Source organism: Bombina bombina, chromosome 2 (assembly GCF_027579735.1).
Source record: "Bombina bombina isolate aBomBom1 chromosome 2, aBomBom1.pri, whole genome shotgun sequence".
In the NCBI taxonomy this organism is placed as follows: Eukaryota; Metazoa; Chordata; class Amphibia; order Anura; family Bombinatoridae; genus Bombina; species Bombina bombina.
In genome coordinates this window covers 66,152,650-66,172,507 of record NC_069500.1, presented here as the reverse complement: position 1 = coordinate 66,172,507, position 19,858 = coordinate 66,152,650, and the positions used below count along the sequence as shown (strand labels likewise).

The following is a 19,858-nucleotide window of genomic DNA, read 5'->3' as shown; positions in this document are numbered from 1 at the left end:
CAAATGATACCAAGAGAATACAACAAATTAAATAATAGAAGTAAATTAGAAAGTTGTTTAAAATTGTATTCTCTATCTGAATCATGAAAGAAAATGTTGGGGTTTCATGTCCCTTTAAGTCTTTCAATATATACCATACCATTTGAGTATTTGCATTTTTAATACACCTCCCCACCCTTGTTTTTTAACATTAATATTTTCAATAAAAGTTAAGTTTTATTTCTTTCCATTCTTTGCTTCATAGTAAGAACTTACCAGACAAACGTTTTGAGTGCTATATTTGTACTCTTTGTTCAGTTCCAGTAAACTCACCTGTGTCACATAGAACAAAAGCGCTACTTTATTAGTATGGCTCACACATGACAATTCTTACAGTAAACTCACCTGTGTCACACAGTACAAAAGCGATATTATATTAGTACGGCTCACACATGACAATTCTTACAGTAAACTCACCAGCGTCACATGGAACAAAAGCGCTACTTTATTAGTATGGCTCACACATGACAATTCTTACAGTAAACTCACCTGCGTCACACAGTACAAAAGCGATATTATATTAGTACGGCTCACACATGACAATTCTTACAGTAAACTCACCAGCGTCACATGGAACAAAAGCGCTACTTTATTAGTATGGCTAACACATGACAATTCTCCCAGAAAACTCACCTGCATCACATGGAACAAAAGCGCTACTTTATTAGTATGGCTCACACATGACAATTCTCCCAGTAAACTCACCTGCGTCACATGGAACAAAAGCGCTACTTTATTAGTACGGCTCACACATGACAATTCTTACAGTAAACTCACCAGCGTCACATGGAACAAAAGCGCTACTTTATTAGTACGGCTCATACATGACAATTCTTACTGTAAACTCACCTGCGTCACATGGAACGAAAACGATATTATATTAGTACGGCTCACACATGACAATTCTTACAGTAAACTCACCTACGTCACATGGAACAAAAGCTCTATTATATTAGTACGGCTCACACATGACAATTCTTCTAGTAAACTCTTCTGCGTCACATGGAACAAAAGCGCTACTTTATTAGTATGGCTCACACATGACAATTCTTACAGTAAACTCACCTGCATCACATGGAACAAAAGTGCTACTTTATTAGTACGGCTCACACATGACAATTCTTACAGTAAACTCACCTGCATCACATGGAACAAAAGCGCTACTTTATTAGTACGGCTCACACATGACAATCCTTCTAGTAAACTCACCTGCGTCACATAGAACAAAAGCGCTATTATATTAGTACTACTCACACATGACAATTCTTACAGTAAAGTAGTAAGAAGTGAATACAGCGCCAACAAGAGGCCAAGGGATAAATATACTCACAGAGAGATAAAAGAAGATTATTTAATGAACCATGTTAAAAAGCATCAGTAATAAAAGACTATATATAAAAAATGTTGAGAAAGGCCCTTTTTTGAGGGCAGAAACGCGTTGACATATTGGTAAGCATTACTTTAATCTTTACTTCATTCTCATATTGGATACACTGTTGTGAATTTCTTTTTTTTACAGGGACACTTTTTAGGATACCATAGGAGCAGCTGACAGGTGCTAGGATCCAATCAGCTACTTCAGCAACCACACTCAGGAATTTGGATCTGTTAAAGTAACTAACATTGGAAGGAATCAATTTCCTCACTTTCACCTTGCTTTTCATCACCCATTTTTTCCATTTTTTAGTTTTGATTGACTTATTTTTGTTCTTCACTAACATTTGTTGATCAACTTTTTGAACACTTTTTTGGATTATATTTTATTTTTTATTTTTTATGTTATTGCATATTGTGTATTTTATTTTTTATGTTATTGCATATTGTGTATTTTATTTAATTATAGCTTAACCTCACTGGATTAAGTAGCTAGCATTTTTATATCCATTTGCACTCACTCACTATTTGATTGTATCTATACAATTATTTTGCTACCCCCCTTTTTTTGCACTGCAGTGCATTTTTCTATTTTTTGGAACACTATTTTTGTAACACTAATTTTGAACACTATTGTTTGTATTATTGTTTATTAGTTTTTTGCTTGATGCACTTGCTACAGTTGTACTTAGGCTAATTCTGTTTTATCAGTATACACTCTTATTCTGGTGTACCACTCACACTGATCACCTGTTATTACCTTTGTTTTTATTGTAATTATCAGCTTTGGCCCTTTGAGCCGCTTCTGTAAGATATTCCTGTATTTGTAATTTTATTTATATGTGCTTTTTACATTTTTTATATATAGTCTTTTATTACTGATGCTTTTTAACATGGTTCATTAAATAATCTTCTTTTATCTCTCTGTGAGTATATTTATCCCTTGGCCTCTTGTTGGCGCTGTATTCACTTCTTACTACTTGTGCATATTTTTTGGAGGTTGGTTAGGATCTCTGTTTGGATACAGCTTGGGGATTACCATAGCGCTTGTACACACACCCTTTTTCACTAATTCTTCCAGTAAACTCACCTGCATCACATGGAACAAAAGCGCTACTTTATTAGTATGGCTAACACATGACAATCCTTCTAGTAAACTCACCTGCGTCACATGGAACAAAAGCGCTACTTTATTAGTACGGCTCACACATGACAATCCTTCTAGTAAACTCACCTGCGTCACATAGAACAAAAGCGCTATTATATTAGTACTACTCACACATGACAATTCTTACAGTAAACTCACCTGCATCACATGGCACAAAAGCGCTATTATATTAGTACGGCTCACACATGACAATTCTTACAGTAAACTCACCTGCATCACATGGCACAAAAGCGCTATTATATTAGTACGGCTCACACATGACAATTCTTACAGTAAACTCACCTGCATCACATGGAACAAAAGCGCTATTATATTAGTACGGCTCACACATGACAATTCTTACAGTAAACTCACCTGCATCACATGGAACAAAAGCGCTATTATAATATTACGGCTCACACATGACAATTCTTCTAGTAAATTCACCTGTGACACATTCGACTGAGCTTTATCACTTTCATCATCTCCTTCTGCTTTTTCTGTCAGGAGCCCTTGAACTTGATATTCCAGAACATAACTATCAATGAACCTCTCCAGCTCTTCAATTTCCTGCGAGCGGCTACTTCCAGCTTCAGAGGATGCTGAAGCCACAGAGGAGTTCTCCATTACTTCTGAGTCGGCTGAAATAAAGTGATAGCTTGAGTTAGGTGGCAGACATCAGAGCAACCAATATCATATAAACTAGGCATACGCATTTGTATCATTCGCATGCGGCAGAAGGCATTCTCTTTCCCGAGCCGGTTTGGTTGTTTGTTTTTCAAATTAAATGTTTAATGTTTAAAGTGCCATGTTGAGATAGTTTGCATAAAAAAAAAAAAGTTTAAAAACTGCTGGCAAGTATTTTAATTCTTTTTTTAAAAAATAAGCAAAAACAATTTCCTTTTCTTCTGATGGAAAGAGTCCACAGCTGCATTCATTACTTTTGGGAATTAAGAACCTGGCCACCAGGAGGAGGCAAAGACACCTCAGGCAAAGGCTTAAATACTCCTCCCACTCCCCTCATCCCCCAGTCATTCTGCCGAGGAACAAGGAACAGTAGAAGAAATATCAGACTGAAAAGGTGCCAGAAGAATATAAGGACGCCCCACATAAAATTACGGGTGGGGAGCTGTGGACTCCATCAGAAGAAAAGGAAATTATCAGGTAAGCATAATTTATGTTTTTCTTTTTAAATGGAAAGAGTCCACAGCTTCATTCATTACTTTTGGGAAACAATACCTAAGCTATATAGTACACTGAATGCCAAGACGGGAGGGTACAATAGGAGGCCCATACTGAGAGCACCAAGCTTGAACCTCTACCCAAATAAAAAATCCCGCTTTGTCCGAAGCCAAGAAAAAAGTTTCAAAGGAAAAGCCCCAGTGACACTGACTCGCAGCCAGTCTAGAGCCAAACTAAAGACTGGAAAACTGACTCGACTGAACCAACGCCCCCCACCACTCACCCCTCCCAAATGAAGGGTAAAGCAGCCGAAATCCCCTAGGGGAAGGCAAGGAGGACCGAGGAAACCAAAAGGCCCCTTAATACAAAAACAGCACCTCCAAGAGTGGGCCTAGCACACAGAGACCCAAATGAACCCACACAGGGAAGGAGGCCACGCCTATACCAGGCGAAACCCATGATAAAACTGGGCACGGAGACCAATAGACGTCTCCCCACATCCTGCAAGCAAAGAACGCAACTAAAGAGGCAAGAACCTCCCAGTGCCTGCCCTAGAATACCCAAGTATTCGACCGTTAAAGAGTGTGTAACAGACCCAGGCGAAACCCCAAGTTCGAGAACACAGAGTCCCTAACAGAACGACACAGAGGAAGCTTGCAAGGAAGAAGAAGAAACAGTCATCAAAAAACAGACCTCACAAGAGACAGTCCCCGACAAAGGGCACGCTCCAGGCAACCTAAGCCACTGGACCTACTCACAGGTCCGTAAAAAGGGGAACACAAAGCTTCCATCGAGGCCCCCGAGAAGGAGAGAATACCTTTAGAACCCAAAGGAAAAGGAAACCGTCTCCTGTCAAGGAGAAAGGAAAAAATCATCTCCCAGCAGACTGAGCTATCAGAATAGACTTAGAAAGCTCACACATCCCAAAGGATACTGTGACCCATAAACAGCTCAAGCATCCTGACCTGCACACCCAGCTGGGCCACCAATATAAGGGAACAAAAATCCCAAAACTGGTACAGGAACGAGCATAAAGATGGCAGAGCCATCCCCCAGAGTACAAGTACAACCCTACTCTGAAACCAGACAAGGCCATAGACCTAAGAGAGGAAGGCAGGTAGCAGGCACTACTACAAGGTAGGTGCAATAAAAAATATACTTTAATGAAAAAGATTAAAATACATATATATACAGGCTAGATACAAGTACAGGGAGGGAATAGAGCAACTGCCTGACGTGTTTCACGCCCTCTAGTGGCGCTTAATCATAGGCTATAGTGCAGAGGAAGTGGTACCTATTTATAAGGCTAATTGTTAACCCCTCAGGTGCTGGGAAAAAAATATTTTTAAAAAAAACAAACAATTTGTCAATAAAAACATGAACAATAGGATCTATATACAAAGAAAATTCCAAACTCTGTGTACAAGTACAATAGGGCAGTGTTTTTCAACCAGTGTGCCGTGGCACACTAGTGTGCCGTGAGAGATCCTCAGGTGTGCCGCGGCAGACTGACAACAGTGCGGGGGTGTCCCTCTTTCAAATTTTGAAATATTGGGAGGTATGTGACAGGCTCATCAGGCATCATTTACAACCATGACATATTGACATTCATTCACAGACAATCATTATGATTGTTTGTGAATGAATGTCAATATGTCATGTATAGTTTGTAGGAGGCATGGCATGACAGCACTGTGTGTGTGTGTGTGTGTGTGTGTGTGTGTGTGTGTGTGTGTGTGTGTATATATATATATATATATATATATATATATATATATATATATATATATACATACACACGCACACATTCTGTATATATATCCTGAATTAGGCAAAAAAAAGGTTGCAAATCACTGCAGTAGGGAATATATATAGATAGATATGCTGACACTTATAAACTGGTATACCTCTAAAATAAGAGCAATAAGGAATATGTATCTAAGATAAGAAGTCATATATATATAACAATTAAGGAACTATAGCTCTAATCTCGTGTGCATATTAAACTAAACTTCTAAGTTAATCATCTATCAAATAGTTAATATCACACTCTTTATTCATGCCATTTGGTTGGCGTGTATTTAATTTTATGATCCAAAATATTTCTTTTTTGTCCAAAATCGTATATATTTATTGCCCCCTCTACTATTCCACCTAGAGGAGGCAATAAATATAAGATTTTGGACAAAAAAGAAATATTTTGGATCATAAAATTAAATACACACCAACCAAATGGCATGAATAAAGAGTGTGATATTAACTATTTGATAGATGATTAACTTAGAAGTTTAGTTTAATATGCACACGAGATTAGAGCTATAGTTCCTTAATTGTTATATATATATATATAACTTCTTATCTTAGATACATATTCCTTATTGCTCTTATTTTAGAGGTATACCAGTTTATAAGTGTCAGCATATCTATCTATATATATTCCCTATTGTACTTGTACACAGAGTTTGGAATTTTCTTTGTATATAGATCCTATTGTTCATGTTTTTATTGACAAATTGTTTGGTTTTTTTTTAAATATTTTTTTCCCAGCACTGGAGGGGTTAACAATTAGCCTTATAAATAGGTACCACTTCCTCTGCACTATAGCCTATGATTAAGCGCCACTAAAGGGCACGAAACGCATCAGGCAGTTGCTCTATTCCCTCCCTGTACTTGTGTCTAGCTTGTATATATATGTATTTTAATCTTTTTCATTAAAGTATATTTTTTATTGCACCTACCTTGTAGTAGTGCCTGCTACCTGCCTTCCTCTCTTGTATGTTACATTCAGCGGTCACGGATCTGACCGCAGCTACGGCACTCTGCCAGCATATTTTTCACTGGACGTATACACTCTGCAATTAGTTCCGGTTACTCTGACGCAGCTATACCACGTGGATTCCCTGTTTGCCTGCCATAGACCTAAGAATCTGTCAAACAGACCGCACAGTCTGACATGGAACCAGCAAGGTTCCAGCTGGAACCAAGTTCACCTTCCACTTCCTGACCAGGAGAAGCCCCAAGTAAGGACTCTGTCTCCCTAAGAAGAAAATATCCCCTAAAGAAAAAGGGAAGAGGCCAGAAAGGCAATAACCTTCTTCAAGGCCCGAAGCCAACAGCTAAATAGGAAGAAAAAAATCCCTCAAATGTCCTAGAGAGGACCCCCTCGCAAGTAGCTCGCCCAACAGAGGCACAGCCAACCCATTCACCTGCAGAGCAGAGAATCCACCCTAAGGAGCACCAGAAACTGGAATCCAGCACCAGCAGCCGGGTAGAAACCCACATTCTTGAGGCCCAAGCCACCCAGCTAACCCCAGATGACATGGGTTACTCTGTGGCAAGGAGTAATAAATACTCCGATAAACCGGGCAAACCCTGACCTGGTCAGTTAGATGGAGCAAGGACATAGCACCAGTTCCCACCATCGTGGAACATCCCGACCAGCCCTGAGACCCAAAACAACACAAAACTGGGACAGGAGCGAAGCCCCAGAAAGAGGAAGACTCAGGAGAAAAACAGGTCCGGGTACCTAATAGGCAACTATACCCTGGAACTAAACACCCCGACTGGCCAAAAAAACAGACAAAGGGAATGGAGCATATCCAGAGAATCTGGACAGCGAAGAGAACTCGAAAGCCCCAACCAAAGGAAGGAACTACCCCTAGATAAAGTCCAACTCTCCAAGGAGCAAGGGTAGAAGTCAAACGAAGGGACTTCACAAAGCCTCAGGACAACAGAAGGGATACTTTGAGTTCCCAAAACCCTACTAGCAGGGCTAGTCTCCCAATCACCTCCACACAGGCAGAGGACACAGGGAAGAGAAAGGTGCTAAACCTTCCCAGCTCCGGGAAACCCTGAGCTAAGCAAGTCCCTACAGGGATCAACCAACATCCGGAACAAAGATCCCCAAAAGGAGATCCAACCACCCAAGGACGATGAAAGAAGACCCAAAGGTCTCATAACTCAGACAGACCCTACACGCCCAGAGTAAGAGTCGTATCTAGATACACTAGAAACAGCTTACATGCACCCCCTTAAGGTGCCAAAATCTGCAACAGGTTTCAAAATAGAAAACCCTCTGCATGCTGTACAGCTACCTACAAGCTATGGATCAAGCCCCAATAGGACAATCCAGAAGCCTAAAACAGAAGGCCAAACCACTCAACCAGTGGTAACGGGGCGCTACGCCCGCCAGCCCTACCCCACATGGAGGAGGAAACTCTAGGTCCTGTTGAAATCAGATGTCTGAGAGTGATGCAGCGGAAACCTCCCCTGCCTGGTCATCTATGACTGAAGGCTATAAGGACTGAAACAATCCTTTCCCGCCTCGCAAAGCCACAGGTCCTCTCTAATACTTAGTTGAACATAAAAAACAATGATAACTTGAGCGCTACTACCAAACTAGTCCAGCAGAGAAGAGCGCCACGTGTCTGAACAGCCACAAAATCGAACGAACCCGACAGGACCAGCCTGTACTCAGGGTCCTAACCAGCAAGCTGCATAAATTCTCCCACATAAGGGAATAACAGAAAACAGACATTATTAAACATAGGACTAACTTGTCCAAACAACTTCCGGAGAAGTAACAAAGAGTATCGATCCCAGATGGTTCCATAAGGAAACAAACACAAACAAAAAACATCCAATCGGATACAAAATAAAATATAAGGCAACCCGAAGGTTAACGCCCAAAAGACACAGGCCTACCCGCAGGTCCAGTCAAACGGAGCCCTATCTTTCAAAAAAAAAAAAAAACTGGGAAAGATCTCAAACAAATGGCAAACAGGATATAACCCCCATGTCTAATGAGGTGCACCCTTAGAATTTTCAGACTGAAATTCCCCATATCTGTTAACGATAGGGTCATTCAATAACTGAAAAAGATGTCTAAGCAACACACTAAGGCGCACAATCCTGAAAAGAAAGGCACAACATTCTGGAACAGTTACACCCGCGGGAACTGTAGAGGCCCACCCCAAGGCAGAAGACCCGGGACAATAGGGCACGTGCACAATCTCAAATAAATGTCTGGACTCTGCAGACGGACCATCGCTAACATTATTTGGAAGCGAAATAAGAATATAGAATATCAGAATCCTCCATAACTGCATTGAGGAAATATCAATATGGACTAAAGTATTAAACAAAAACGGCACCTGACACCCACAATGGCTGGGGCACTCAACACCTCCTATGACCAAACCCCTGCGGACTAGAATATTCCCTTCACCACACGGTTAAGAATGCGAAAATGGGGAACAGAACGGAACCACGGCCGAACACAAGGTGAACCGTACAGTCCAAAAAAGCAAGGCCAACCAAAAGGCAGAGTCAATTCCAAAGGCCTCAATGTTTCAACCACGAGCCCATAAACATCACACATAAGCAGGATGAATCACATAAACATGATTATAAACCCCCCTGTTCAATAACCCCCCTCAGGAGATATTAACCCTCAATTCCAATATACTAACGGAGACTCACTGAGACCCATTTGTCATATAGTTAGACCCGCAAGGTGTTGTAGCCTCTCGGGAAAAACATTCACTTTACAGTACATTGATGATAAAGTAAAATGAAACGATCTTACCGGAATCTACGCTGTGGAACAGGAACACAGCCTTTCAAGTGTGACGAATAGTGGCATCGCCTCCGCCATGGACTTGAGAGAAGAAAGCAGGCAGTGGAGTGAAGTTAGACAACGCTGATTGCTTGAGGAGCTGTTAATATGATTTGGGATGATTTTGCAGAGAGACTCTCCCTGCATCTCCGGACTCTAACTTTCACCCATGCCCTTACTGAGAGACTGACAGGACTACTTAAAACTCCTGTCCCATGTCAAAGAGTACTACCCTCCATAAGAGACAAAAAACTAACATTTCAAATTCTGACACTTCTCTGCCAACCTCCTGGGACGAAAGGCAAAGAATGACTGGGGGATGAGGGGAGTTGGAGGAGTATTTAAGCCTTTGGCTGGGGTGTCTTTGCCTCCTCCTGGTGGCCAGGTTCTTAATTCACAAAAGTAATGAATGCATCTGTGGACTCTTTCAATCCAAGAAGAAAAGTTGTTACAAAGCCATGATGTCTGGAGTAGTCTGATCCACCCCCCTTATCAGTGTTAAACTTCAGAAACCCAGGCATTGTATTTCACAGCAGCTTATTTGCTTCTAGGCATGCACCAGCAGATAATGAGTGTTAAAGTGTTACATTCTACCAAAGTAAAGGTGTATATAGATATACTGTAGCCATAGAAGGAATTGTGTGGGGGAGTTAGAGCTGTACAATTTGGAAAATTAAAAGAAAGGGTTAATGGTGAGGCGATGCAGTATAAATTTGAAAGTACAAATTATTATATGCTGTCACTATCCCAACTTACTGTATGTCCCTTTAATTATATTTGTATAAAAAAGTGTAATGTTATGCACTTTAAATTTTTAGTTTAATAATTTTTGATGTAATTGACCATTTTTCACTGCAACCAGAGAGGCAGGAGTGCATCTTGTAGATATCAGAACTGTAACCCTGCAACGTGCTACTCCACAGGAGATCAGATAAACATACTATAGATAGTTTTTAAGAGGTACAGTATGTCCCTGGACTGCTCTCACAAAGCATACAGTAACATTTTCTACAAACAAAACAGTTTAAATAAATCTGCATTTGTATGCAGATTTATTGAATTCAAGTATATATACTAAACATATATACAATTATTTTCAGAAAGATTTTTTAAGCAATTCTTTTTTATTCTTACCCCCTCGGGAAGGTCCAGCTCTGCAAGGGTGTATACAACGGGTAAAAGAGAGAAGCCTGGCAACTTTTGTGACAATTTTACCAACTTTAATAACCACAAGGCTATACACCTATTCCCTGCATCACATGAGTATTGTAGAAATGTGCATGTGCTAGGTATCTGTTTACCACATGCGCTAGGTATAATCCGTTTACTACATGCGCTAGGTATAATCCGTTTACCCCACACTGTGCCACGTTAATGAATATGCTGGCAACTACTCAAATAGAATACTGCAAATCTGCCCTGCACAAAATGTGGTGCAAAGTGAAATGTAAAGCAAAGTTACTGGGTTTTAAACATTATAGACAATAAACACTTTTAGATTGTAATATAAAATGTTTATCTATTATATTTATATATATATAAAAAAACTTTGCAATCTACTTTCATAGTTTATTTTGTCCCCTTTTCTTGTGATTTAAATTTGAAAATGGTAGGTTTACTCAATTTCCCGAAGTTTCTAGAAAGTAATGAGAGATGCCATTTTGGAACCTAGATTTTCCCCTTATTAATCTCTTACCCTGAGAAAAATCAGGGATTGATAAAAAACAGGAAATAAAAAGTGTGCGCAAACAAGGTTGTGTGAAAACACAGCTATTTTAAGAATATAGTCATACCTCTGAGATATTGTGTGTCCAGTCCAGACCCCCACAATGTGTGTGTAAATTTGCATTTGTGTGTTTATCTGCACAAATTTTCCATCATATATACACACATAAACACAGACTTGCTCAACACAGGGTTGGCACAAACCTTCAATTTGTGGGGGGGGGAAACAAAACAATATCTGCGAAACACAATAAAGCGTGGTAGACCTGTACTATGTTCAACACAGCCTTGTTTGCACAGTCTCTTTTATTGCCTGTTTTATTTCTATCCCTAGTTGTCCTCAGCAGAAGTGATAAAAAGGGTAAACCTAGGTTCCAACATGGTGGCGCCCATTACGGTATAGAAACTAAAATACCTTATATAAAATAAATCTTTTCACTTATAGCTTCAATATTTGAATATATACATATTATGCTAGCTGACTATAATACATTTGGTGTTTGATTTATCAAGTCTAAAACTTGCTAATATTTTTGAGTCTCATTTTTGGATTCCTTTTTTTTCTTGCTGTTCTAAAAAAACCAAACACAACACACCACCATCTTGTGATTTGATCTTTTTTCTTTTTTGACACCAACATAGATCAACATGACTGTAATCCCATAGTTAGCTGAGTATTTGATCTACCCAGACTAATTGCTCACACACCAGCTGATTTGTTTATATTGTGTCCTCTTTGAAGGTAAAAAAAAAAGTTAATCCTGACTAATCTTCATATTGAGCCAATAAATACTCATATAAACAAGGGCTACAAAGGGTTTGAAACACAACCGTGTATTTACAAAGCCTTGGGTTAGCAACTAAAGAGGGCTACTACCCACAGTAGAAGTGTATGTTATGGAGAGAGAATAGCATACATACATATATTAATATCTTTATTAATGCGTATAGCCAATGCCATTGCTAGAGAATATATATATATATATATATATATATATATATATATATATATATATATATACATACATATACATATATATATATATATATATATATATATATATATATATATATATACACACACACACACATATATACAGGGAGTGCAGAATTATTAGGCAAGTTGTATTTTTGAGGATTAATTTTATTATTGAACAACAACCATGTTCTCAATGAACCCAAAAAACTCATTAATATCAAAGCTGAATAGTTTTGGAAGTAGTTTTTAGTTTGTTTTTAGTTATAGCTATTTTAGGGGGATATCTGTGTGTGCAGGTGACTATTACTGTGCATAATTATTAGGCAACTTAACAAAAAACAAATATATACCCATTTCAATTATTTATTTTTACCAGTGAAACCAATATAACATCTCAACATTCACAAATATACATTTCTGACATTCAAAAACAAAACAAAAACAAATCAGTGACCAATATAGCCACCTTTCTTTGCAAGGACACTCAAAAGCCTGCCATCCATGGATTCTGTCAGTGTTTTGATCTGTTCACCATCAACATTGCGTGCAGCAGCAACCACAGCCTCCCAGACACTGTTCAGAGAGGTGTACTGTTTTCCCTCCTTGTAAATCTCACATTTGATGATGGACCACAGGTTCTCAATAGGGTTCAGATCAGGTGAACAAGGAGGCCATGTCATTAGATTTTCTTCTTTTATACCCTTTCTTGCCAGCCACGCTGTGGAGTACTTGGACGCGTGTGATGGAGCATTGTCCTGCATGAAAATCATGTTTTTCTTGAAGGATGCAGACTTCTTCCGGTACCACTGCTTGAAGAAGGTGTCTTCCAGAAACTGGCAGTAAGACTGGGAGTTGAGCTTGACTCCATCCTCAACCCGAAAAGGCCCCACAAGCTCATCTTTGATGATACCAGCCCAAACCAGTACTCCACCTCCACCTTGTCTTATCTGAGTCGGACTGGAGCTCTCTGCCCTTTACCAATCCAGCCACGGGCCCATCCATCTGGCCCATCAAGACTCACTCTCATTTCATCAGTCCATAAAACCTTAGAAAAATCAGTCTTGAGATATTTCTTGGCCCAGTCTTGAAGTTTCAGCTTGTGTGTCTTGTTCAGTGGTGGTCGTCTTTCAGCCTTTCTTACCTTGGCCATGTCTCTGAGTATTGCACACCTTGTGCTTTTGGGCACTCCAATGATGTTGCAGCTCTGAAATATGGCCAAACTGGTGGCAAGTGGCATCTTGGCAGCTGCACGCTTGACTTTTCTCAGTTCATGGGCAGTTATTTTGCGCCTTGGTTTTTCCACACGCTTCTTGCGACCCTGTTGACTATTTTGAATGAAACGCTTGATTGTTCGATGATCACGCTTCAGAAGCTTTGCAATTTTAAGAGTGCTGCATCCCTCTGCAAGATATCTCACTATTTTTGACTTTTCTGAGCCTGTCAAGTCCTTCTTTTGACCCATTTTGCCAAAGGAAAGGAAGTTACCTAATAATTATGCACACCTGATATAGGGTGTTGATGTCATTAGACCACACCCCTTCTCATTACAGAGATGCACATCACCTAATATGCTTAATTGGTAGTAGGCTTTCGAGCCTATACAGCTTGGAGTAAGACAACATGCATAAAGAGGATGATGTGGTCAAAATACTCATTTGCCTAATAATTCTGCACTCCCTGTATATTAGGGCTGCATCTAGCGATTATTTTCATAATTGACCGATTATTTTTTCGATTAATCGACTAATCGGATAAAAAAATAATCAATAATTGTTTCCTATATTTTAAATAAAATTCACATAATGAGTGTTACAAACATAAACTTCAGACTAAAACTTTACATTAACACAACTGTTTGTCCAATGTTTAAGCAGCAGAGAACAGTTTTCTAATTAAACAAAACCTGTTTGAAAAGAGGTAGAAATAGAAGGAGTTAGACTATCACTGTTAATAACATTCTGTTATTCACTCTTTCAGAAACTTTGTATTGAAATGCAAAAAATCTCAACATGTCCACATGCTTCTGGCTAAGGCTGGTTCTCTGTTTGCAGCTATATTTCCTGCAGCAGAGAAAAGGCACTAAGATGGTGTTGAGGTGCTTGAGATGTATAAGTAGGGTTTTGCCAATTTCACCAAAGTGGGATATTTATCTTTGTTAGCTCTTCACCAATGCAAAGGGGTTTTCACCTTGGCAAGGGGCCTCTCAATAAAGTAACCCTTGACTTCATTCTTACATAAAAAATATCTTGAATATCTATATGCAATGGTAAATAACCAGCTATAATGTTAGGGGGAAATATCTAGGCCGCTCTAAAAATAACAGCTATATACATATAGGTTGAATCTGGTACATATTATCACAATATATTAAAAATATAAAAAAACAATAAAAAACAAATCAAATGCGCTAAGGACTATATCAATAACAGGGCAAAGCCTTACACATTTATTTTTACAGTACATATAATCAGCAATAACAAGCAATGCGCTAATAATTGTGCAAACAGATAATAGTGCACATCAATTTAAATAACTCCCATCAATCTAGGGCTAGGTGTAAATAACAAGCTTGGCACTATATCATTATAGTATAGTAGAGTATTGCTCCAGACTTGATAAAGGAAGGAACTCTTCCGAAAGCTTGTCAACTTATAAATGTATAGTTAGTCCAATAAAAAAGTATCATTGCTCAAAATTATTATTAAAATACATTTAATACATTATGCAATTAATTTGTGCTTTGGATAGCTGAAAATTATATAATAATATTAGAAAATATTACACTGCCCCCACCATGCTACTTCGTAATGCCACCCGGCTACTTTGTAATGCCAACGGCTGGCATAATGTTCCGTGGAGAACACAGATATATATTTGTCCTGAAAGGGATACTAAACCCAAAAATTTTGTGTCAACTTGTGTGCAGGTTAACTAACTTATGCACATACAGTTGTGCTCATAAGTTTACATACCCTGGCAGAATTTATAATTTCTTGGCCATTTTTCAGAGAATATGAATGAGGAGTCAAGAAACTAATTGACCTTTTATACACACACACTAATTAAAAGCAAACAGATCACATATGAGGATGGTTACCTTTAATAGCCATTCAAACCCCTTTGTGTCAACTTGTGTGCAGGTTATTAGGCCAAAATCACCAGGGTATGTAAACTTTTGATCAGGGTCATTTGGGTAGTTTCTGTTGGTATGATTTAAAAAGAGTAAACACAGCTTGATATTAAATGGCTTCAGCCAAACACTAACCATGAGTGAAAGAAAAGTTTTGTGCTATGACAGGCCCTTGCATCTTTCATCCAGTGCTGCACTGACGTTTCTGGGTTCTGAGTCATGGGGAAAGCAAAAGAATTGTCAAAGGATCTGCAGAAAAAGGTAGTTGAACTGTATAAAACAGGAAAGGGATATAAAAAGATATCCAATGAATTGAGAATGCCAATCACCAGTGTTCAAACTCGAATCAAGAAGTGGAAAATGAGGGGTTCTGTTGAAACCAAACCACGGTCAGGTAGACCAACTAAAACTTCAGCCACAACTGCCAGGAAAATTGTTCGGGATGCAAAGAAAAACCCACAAATAACTTCAGGTGAAATACAGGATTCTCTGAAAACATGTGGTGTGGCTGTTTCAAGATGCACAATAAGAAGGCACTTGAAGAAAGATGGGCTGCATGGTCGAGTCGCCAGAAGAAATCCATTACTATGAAAATGCCACAAAGCATCCCGCTTACAATACGTCAAACAGCACAAGCCTCAAACCTTCTGGCACAAAGTCATTTGGAGTGATGAGACCAAAATTTAGCTTTTTGGCCACAACCATAAACGCTACATTTGGAGAGGAGTCAACAAGGCCTATGATGAAAGGTACACCATTCCTACTGTGAAACACGGAGGTGGCTCACTGATGCTTTGAGGATGTGTGAGCTACAAAGGCACAGGACATTTGGTCAGAATTGATGGCAAGATGAATGCAGTATGTTATCAAAAATTACTGGAGGAAAATTTGCATTCATCAGCCCGGAAGCTGCACATGGGACTTGGACATTGCAACATGACAATGATCCTAAACACAAGGCCAAGTCAACCTGTCATTGGCTACAGCAGAATAAAGTGAAGGTTCTGGAGTGGCCATCTCAGTCTCCTGACCTCAATATCATTGAGCCACTCTGAGGAGATCTCAAATGTGCAGTTCATGCAGACAGCCCAAGAATTTACAGGAACTGGAGGCTTTTTGCCAGGAAGAATGGGCAGCTTTACCATCTGAGAAGATAAAGAGCCTCATCCACAAATACCACAAAAAACTTTAAGCAGTCATTGATGTTAAAAGGGGCAATACACGGTATTAAGAACTGGGGTATGTAAACTTTTGATCAAGGTCATTTGGGTAGTTTCTGTAGTCATTATAATTTAAAGAGAGTAAACACAGTTGATTGATAATAAATGGCTTCAGCAAAACACTAACTATGAGTGAAAGAAAAGTTTTTGTGTTATCATTCATATTCACTGAAAAATGGCCAAGAAATCATAAATTCTGCCAGGGTATGTAAACCTATTAGCACAACTGTAGATAGCTTTTATACACTAACACTTTATCTGCTGCAGCGTGTCAGATCGGTTGCGCCCTCCATTCTTCTTACACCAGTCCTGTAAAAGTGCGACCGTGTTTTGGGAAGGGCTGTGTAGGCAGGGGCATCAGGGATTTATCCAGCACGCTTAAGAAGCAGTCTTAGGTCGCACAGCCCGCTGGAAGTTTACCAATCCAGCGTTCAGGAAGCTTATAGCTGGTAAGCAGACTAAGAGATGGCAGCGCTCTATGTGACAGGGAAAGGCACACGCTGTGATAAAAGCTTAGGCCTAAATGTAGGAAAAAGGTTGCAAACTTGCGTGCTAAGAAAGTGTCTGGCATCTCTCTAAAATAACATGATGTCTGCTAACGGAGATCATACAGGCCGTGCAGCCGTGTGTTGGGAAGGACTGTGTGGGTGGGGGCATCAGGAACAGTTACCGTTGATTTATCCAGATTCCAGAGCTTAGGAAGCCATCTTAGGGTGTGCTGGATAACTGTCCCCGATGCCCACGCCCACACAATCCGCTGCACGACCTGTATGATCTCCGTTAGCAGACATCATGTTATTTTAGAGAGATGCATCTCTCTAAAATAACATGATGTCTGCTAACGGAGATCATACAGGCCGTGCAGCCATGTGTTGGGAAGGACTGTGTGGGCGGGGGCATCAGGGACAGTTACTGTTGATTTATCCAGATTCCAGAGCTTAGGAAGCCGTCTTAGGGTGTGCTGGAAGTTTACTTTTTGTTAATAAAAAATATATTGGCTTACAGATATATTAATAAATAAAGTATTCCCTCCCTGGTAGTCTAGTAAGGGAGCATTTGGTCTGACTCTGCAACTCTGTCTGGTACACTACAGACCATAATAATCGCTCCTCCTGGTTACAGCATGCACTGACTCACATTACTGAGAGCCAGCCAGAATGAGCTATTAATATGGTCTGTAGTGTACCAGACAGAGGTGCAGACCAAATGCTCCCCCACTAGACTACCAGGAAGGGAATACTTTTTATTTAAATATATAAGCAATACAAATTCTGGAGTAGACTGTCCCTTTAAGTATAGGTGTAAACATAGCCAGCTGAAGAAATTTGCAAGGAAATTTGCACAGAGTTCAAGAACGTTTATTGGGAACCTCGCCCCCTAGGATCCCAAACTCCTTATGCTCTCAGAGACCCCCAATCAGCTCCCCAACCTAAGAGACTTGCATATGTAGTGATAACAGTCCAGGTAGGATGAGCACAAGAAGCCCCCTGAATAATAAACTTCAGCCACCAAGTTAGAGACTGACTTGTACTTGCATCCCAAAATATCCTTTGAGACAGCCGAGTATAATCTCTGCACCATTTATGCAATATACAAAGCTTTAGAGGCCTCGTGAAAATGTGCAAACGGAATTGCATCTGAAGCTGCAATTATGAGACCTAGGACTTCCATACAAAGAGCAACCGAGGGAAAAAAGAAAGAGACTGAAGGTTCAGATAAGCTGACATCAATTTTAACCTTCTCTGCTCTGTTAGCGAAAGATTCATGGAGACTGAAGCTATTTGAAAACCCCAAAAAGTTACTTTTGTTTGAGGAACCAAAGAACTTTTTGGAAAATTGATCCTCCAACCATGCTGTTAAAACAACAAGAGTCAGCTGGTGTGAGACTCTGCTAAAGGAAAAGACGGAGCTTGAACCAAGATATTGTCCAGGTAAGAAAACACTGCAATACCCTGAGACCTGATTACAGATAAAATGCACCCAGAACCTTTTTGAATATTCTTGGAGTTGTAGCCAGACCAAATGGTAGAGCAACAAACTGAAAATGCCTGTCCAGAAAGGCAAACCTCAGAAACTAGTAATGTTCTTAGTCAATTGGAACATTAAGATAAAGCATCCTTTAAGTCTATTGTGGACATAAACTGACCTTGCTGAACAAAACTTGTTCAGAGCTTTCAGATCCAAAACTGGTCTGAAAAGTACCTTCCTTCTTTGGAACAATGAAGAGATTTTAATAAAACTACATCCCCTGTCCCTGCAAAGGAACTGGAAAAACACTCCCATAGCTTCCAAATCTGAGACAGATTTGAAAAAAGCTTGTGCTTTTACAGGATTCCTTGGAATATTGGACAAAAAAAAACTTCCTCTCCTTGTTTTGAATCCTATTTGATATTGCTGAGTTGGAGGATCAAAACCCAGGGATCTGGAACAGACTGAAACCAAGCCTCCTGAAAGAGGCTTAATCTGCCCCCTTCCAGAACTTCTACCTTCTATCTACTACCTTCATGCAGTTTTGGTAGTAGGGATAGCTTTCTTACCCTGCTTCGACTTGTTCCAGTTAGCACTAGGTCTCCAGACTGAACCAGAGGAACCTTGCTTCTGAGCAGAGGAGTCAAACATTTTTCCTTATTCTGACAAAAGCACCAAATATTATTAGAAGCTTTAGATTTCCCTCTAGACTTTCAGTTCTGAGCAAGAAAAGCCCCTTTTCCTCCAGTAAAAGTAGGTATTATAAATTCTAAATCAGAACCAAACAACTTATTTCCCTGAAAGGAAAGAGATAATAATACTGACTGAGGTATATGTGAGGTGGGAGGGGGTTTATAGGCTCTTGGGGTTTCGGTTTGAGTAATAACTTACTAGAAGCATTTTGCTAATTAAAGTATATTGTAAGAATGCTTAAATTTCAAATTGAAAAGCACCCATGCACATTTCATTTGTGACCTCTCTCTTTAATGTCGTTACAGTCCCATTAAATCATCACTCAACTTGAGCTGTTATCGCAGATGCTGAATTTTAGATAACCACAGTAATATTTACAGTAGCAGTATATTTATACTGTAGCATTTAAATCTGCCGTCTCCAGCTTTCAGTTTAGTAACACTGGATCATTATCAAGAAATATATATACATAAATCAGCACAGATGCCAAATGAATCTGGCAATCTCGTCTTTCCAATATGCTCAGTTTGGCAAATATACGCTGCCAAGAAACCCCAAATGGAAAACCGGGACGCAATCGCATCTCATATGCTGAAACATATGATAACCATTTAACAGCTTAATGACCAATTTACAACTATGTGATATGTTTTCCTAGATAATGAATAGATTTCCACTGTTATTGTAAGAAGATATCACATTTTTATGCATTTAAGTCTGCAGTATCATGTTTATGTATGTACCATACCCTTCTGCAGCTATTGGTGTTTTATACAATGGATTA

General features: G+C 39.4%; 1 protein-coding gene across 1 annotated transcript in view; it reads right to left on the bottom strand.

Annotated features, from left to right (window-relative positions):
• Nucleotides 1–19,858, bottom strand: part of CTIF (cap binding complex dependent translation initiation factor) — a 621,404-nt gene that overhangs the window by 523,546 nt on the left and 78,000 nt on the right. Inside the window, exon 2 of the mRNA XM_053701096.1 lies at nt 3,008–3,201. Within this exon, the coding sequence (XP_053557071.1) occupies nt 3,008–3,187 (180 nt within the window). The 5' untranslated portion in view covers nt 3,188–3,201. The remainder of the gene's footprint in view (nt 1–3,007; nt 3,202–19,858) is intronic.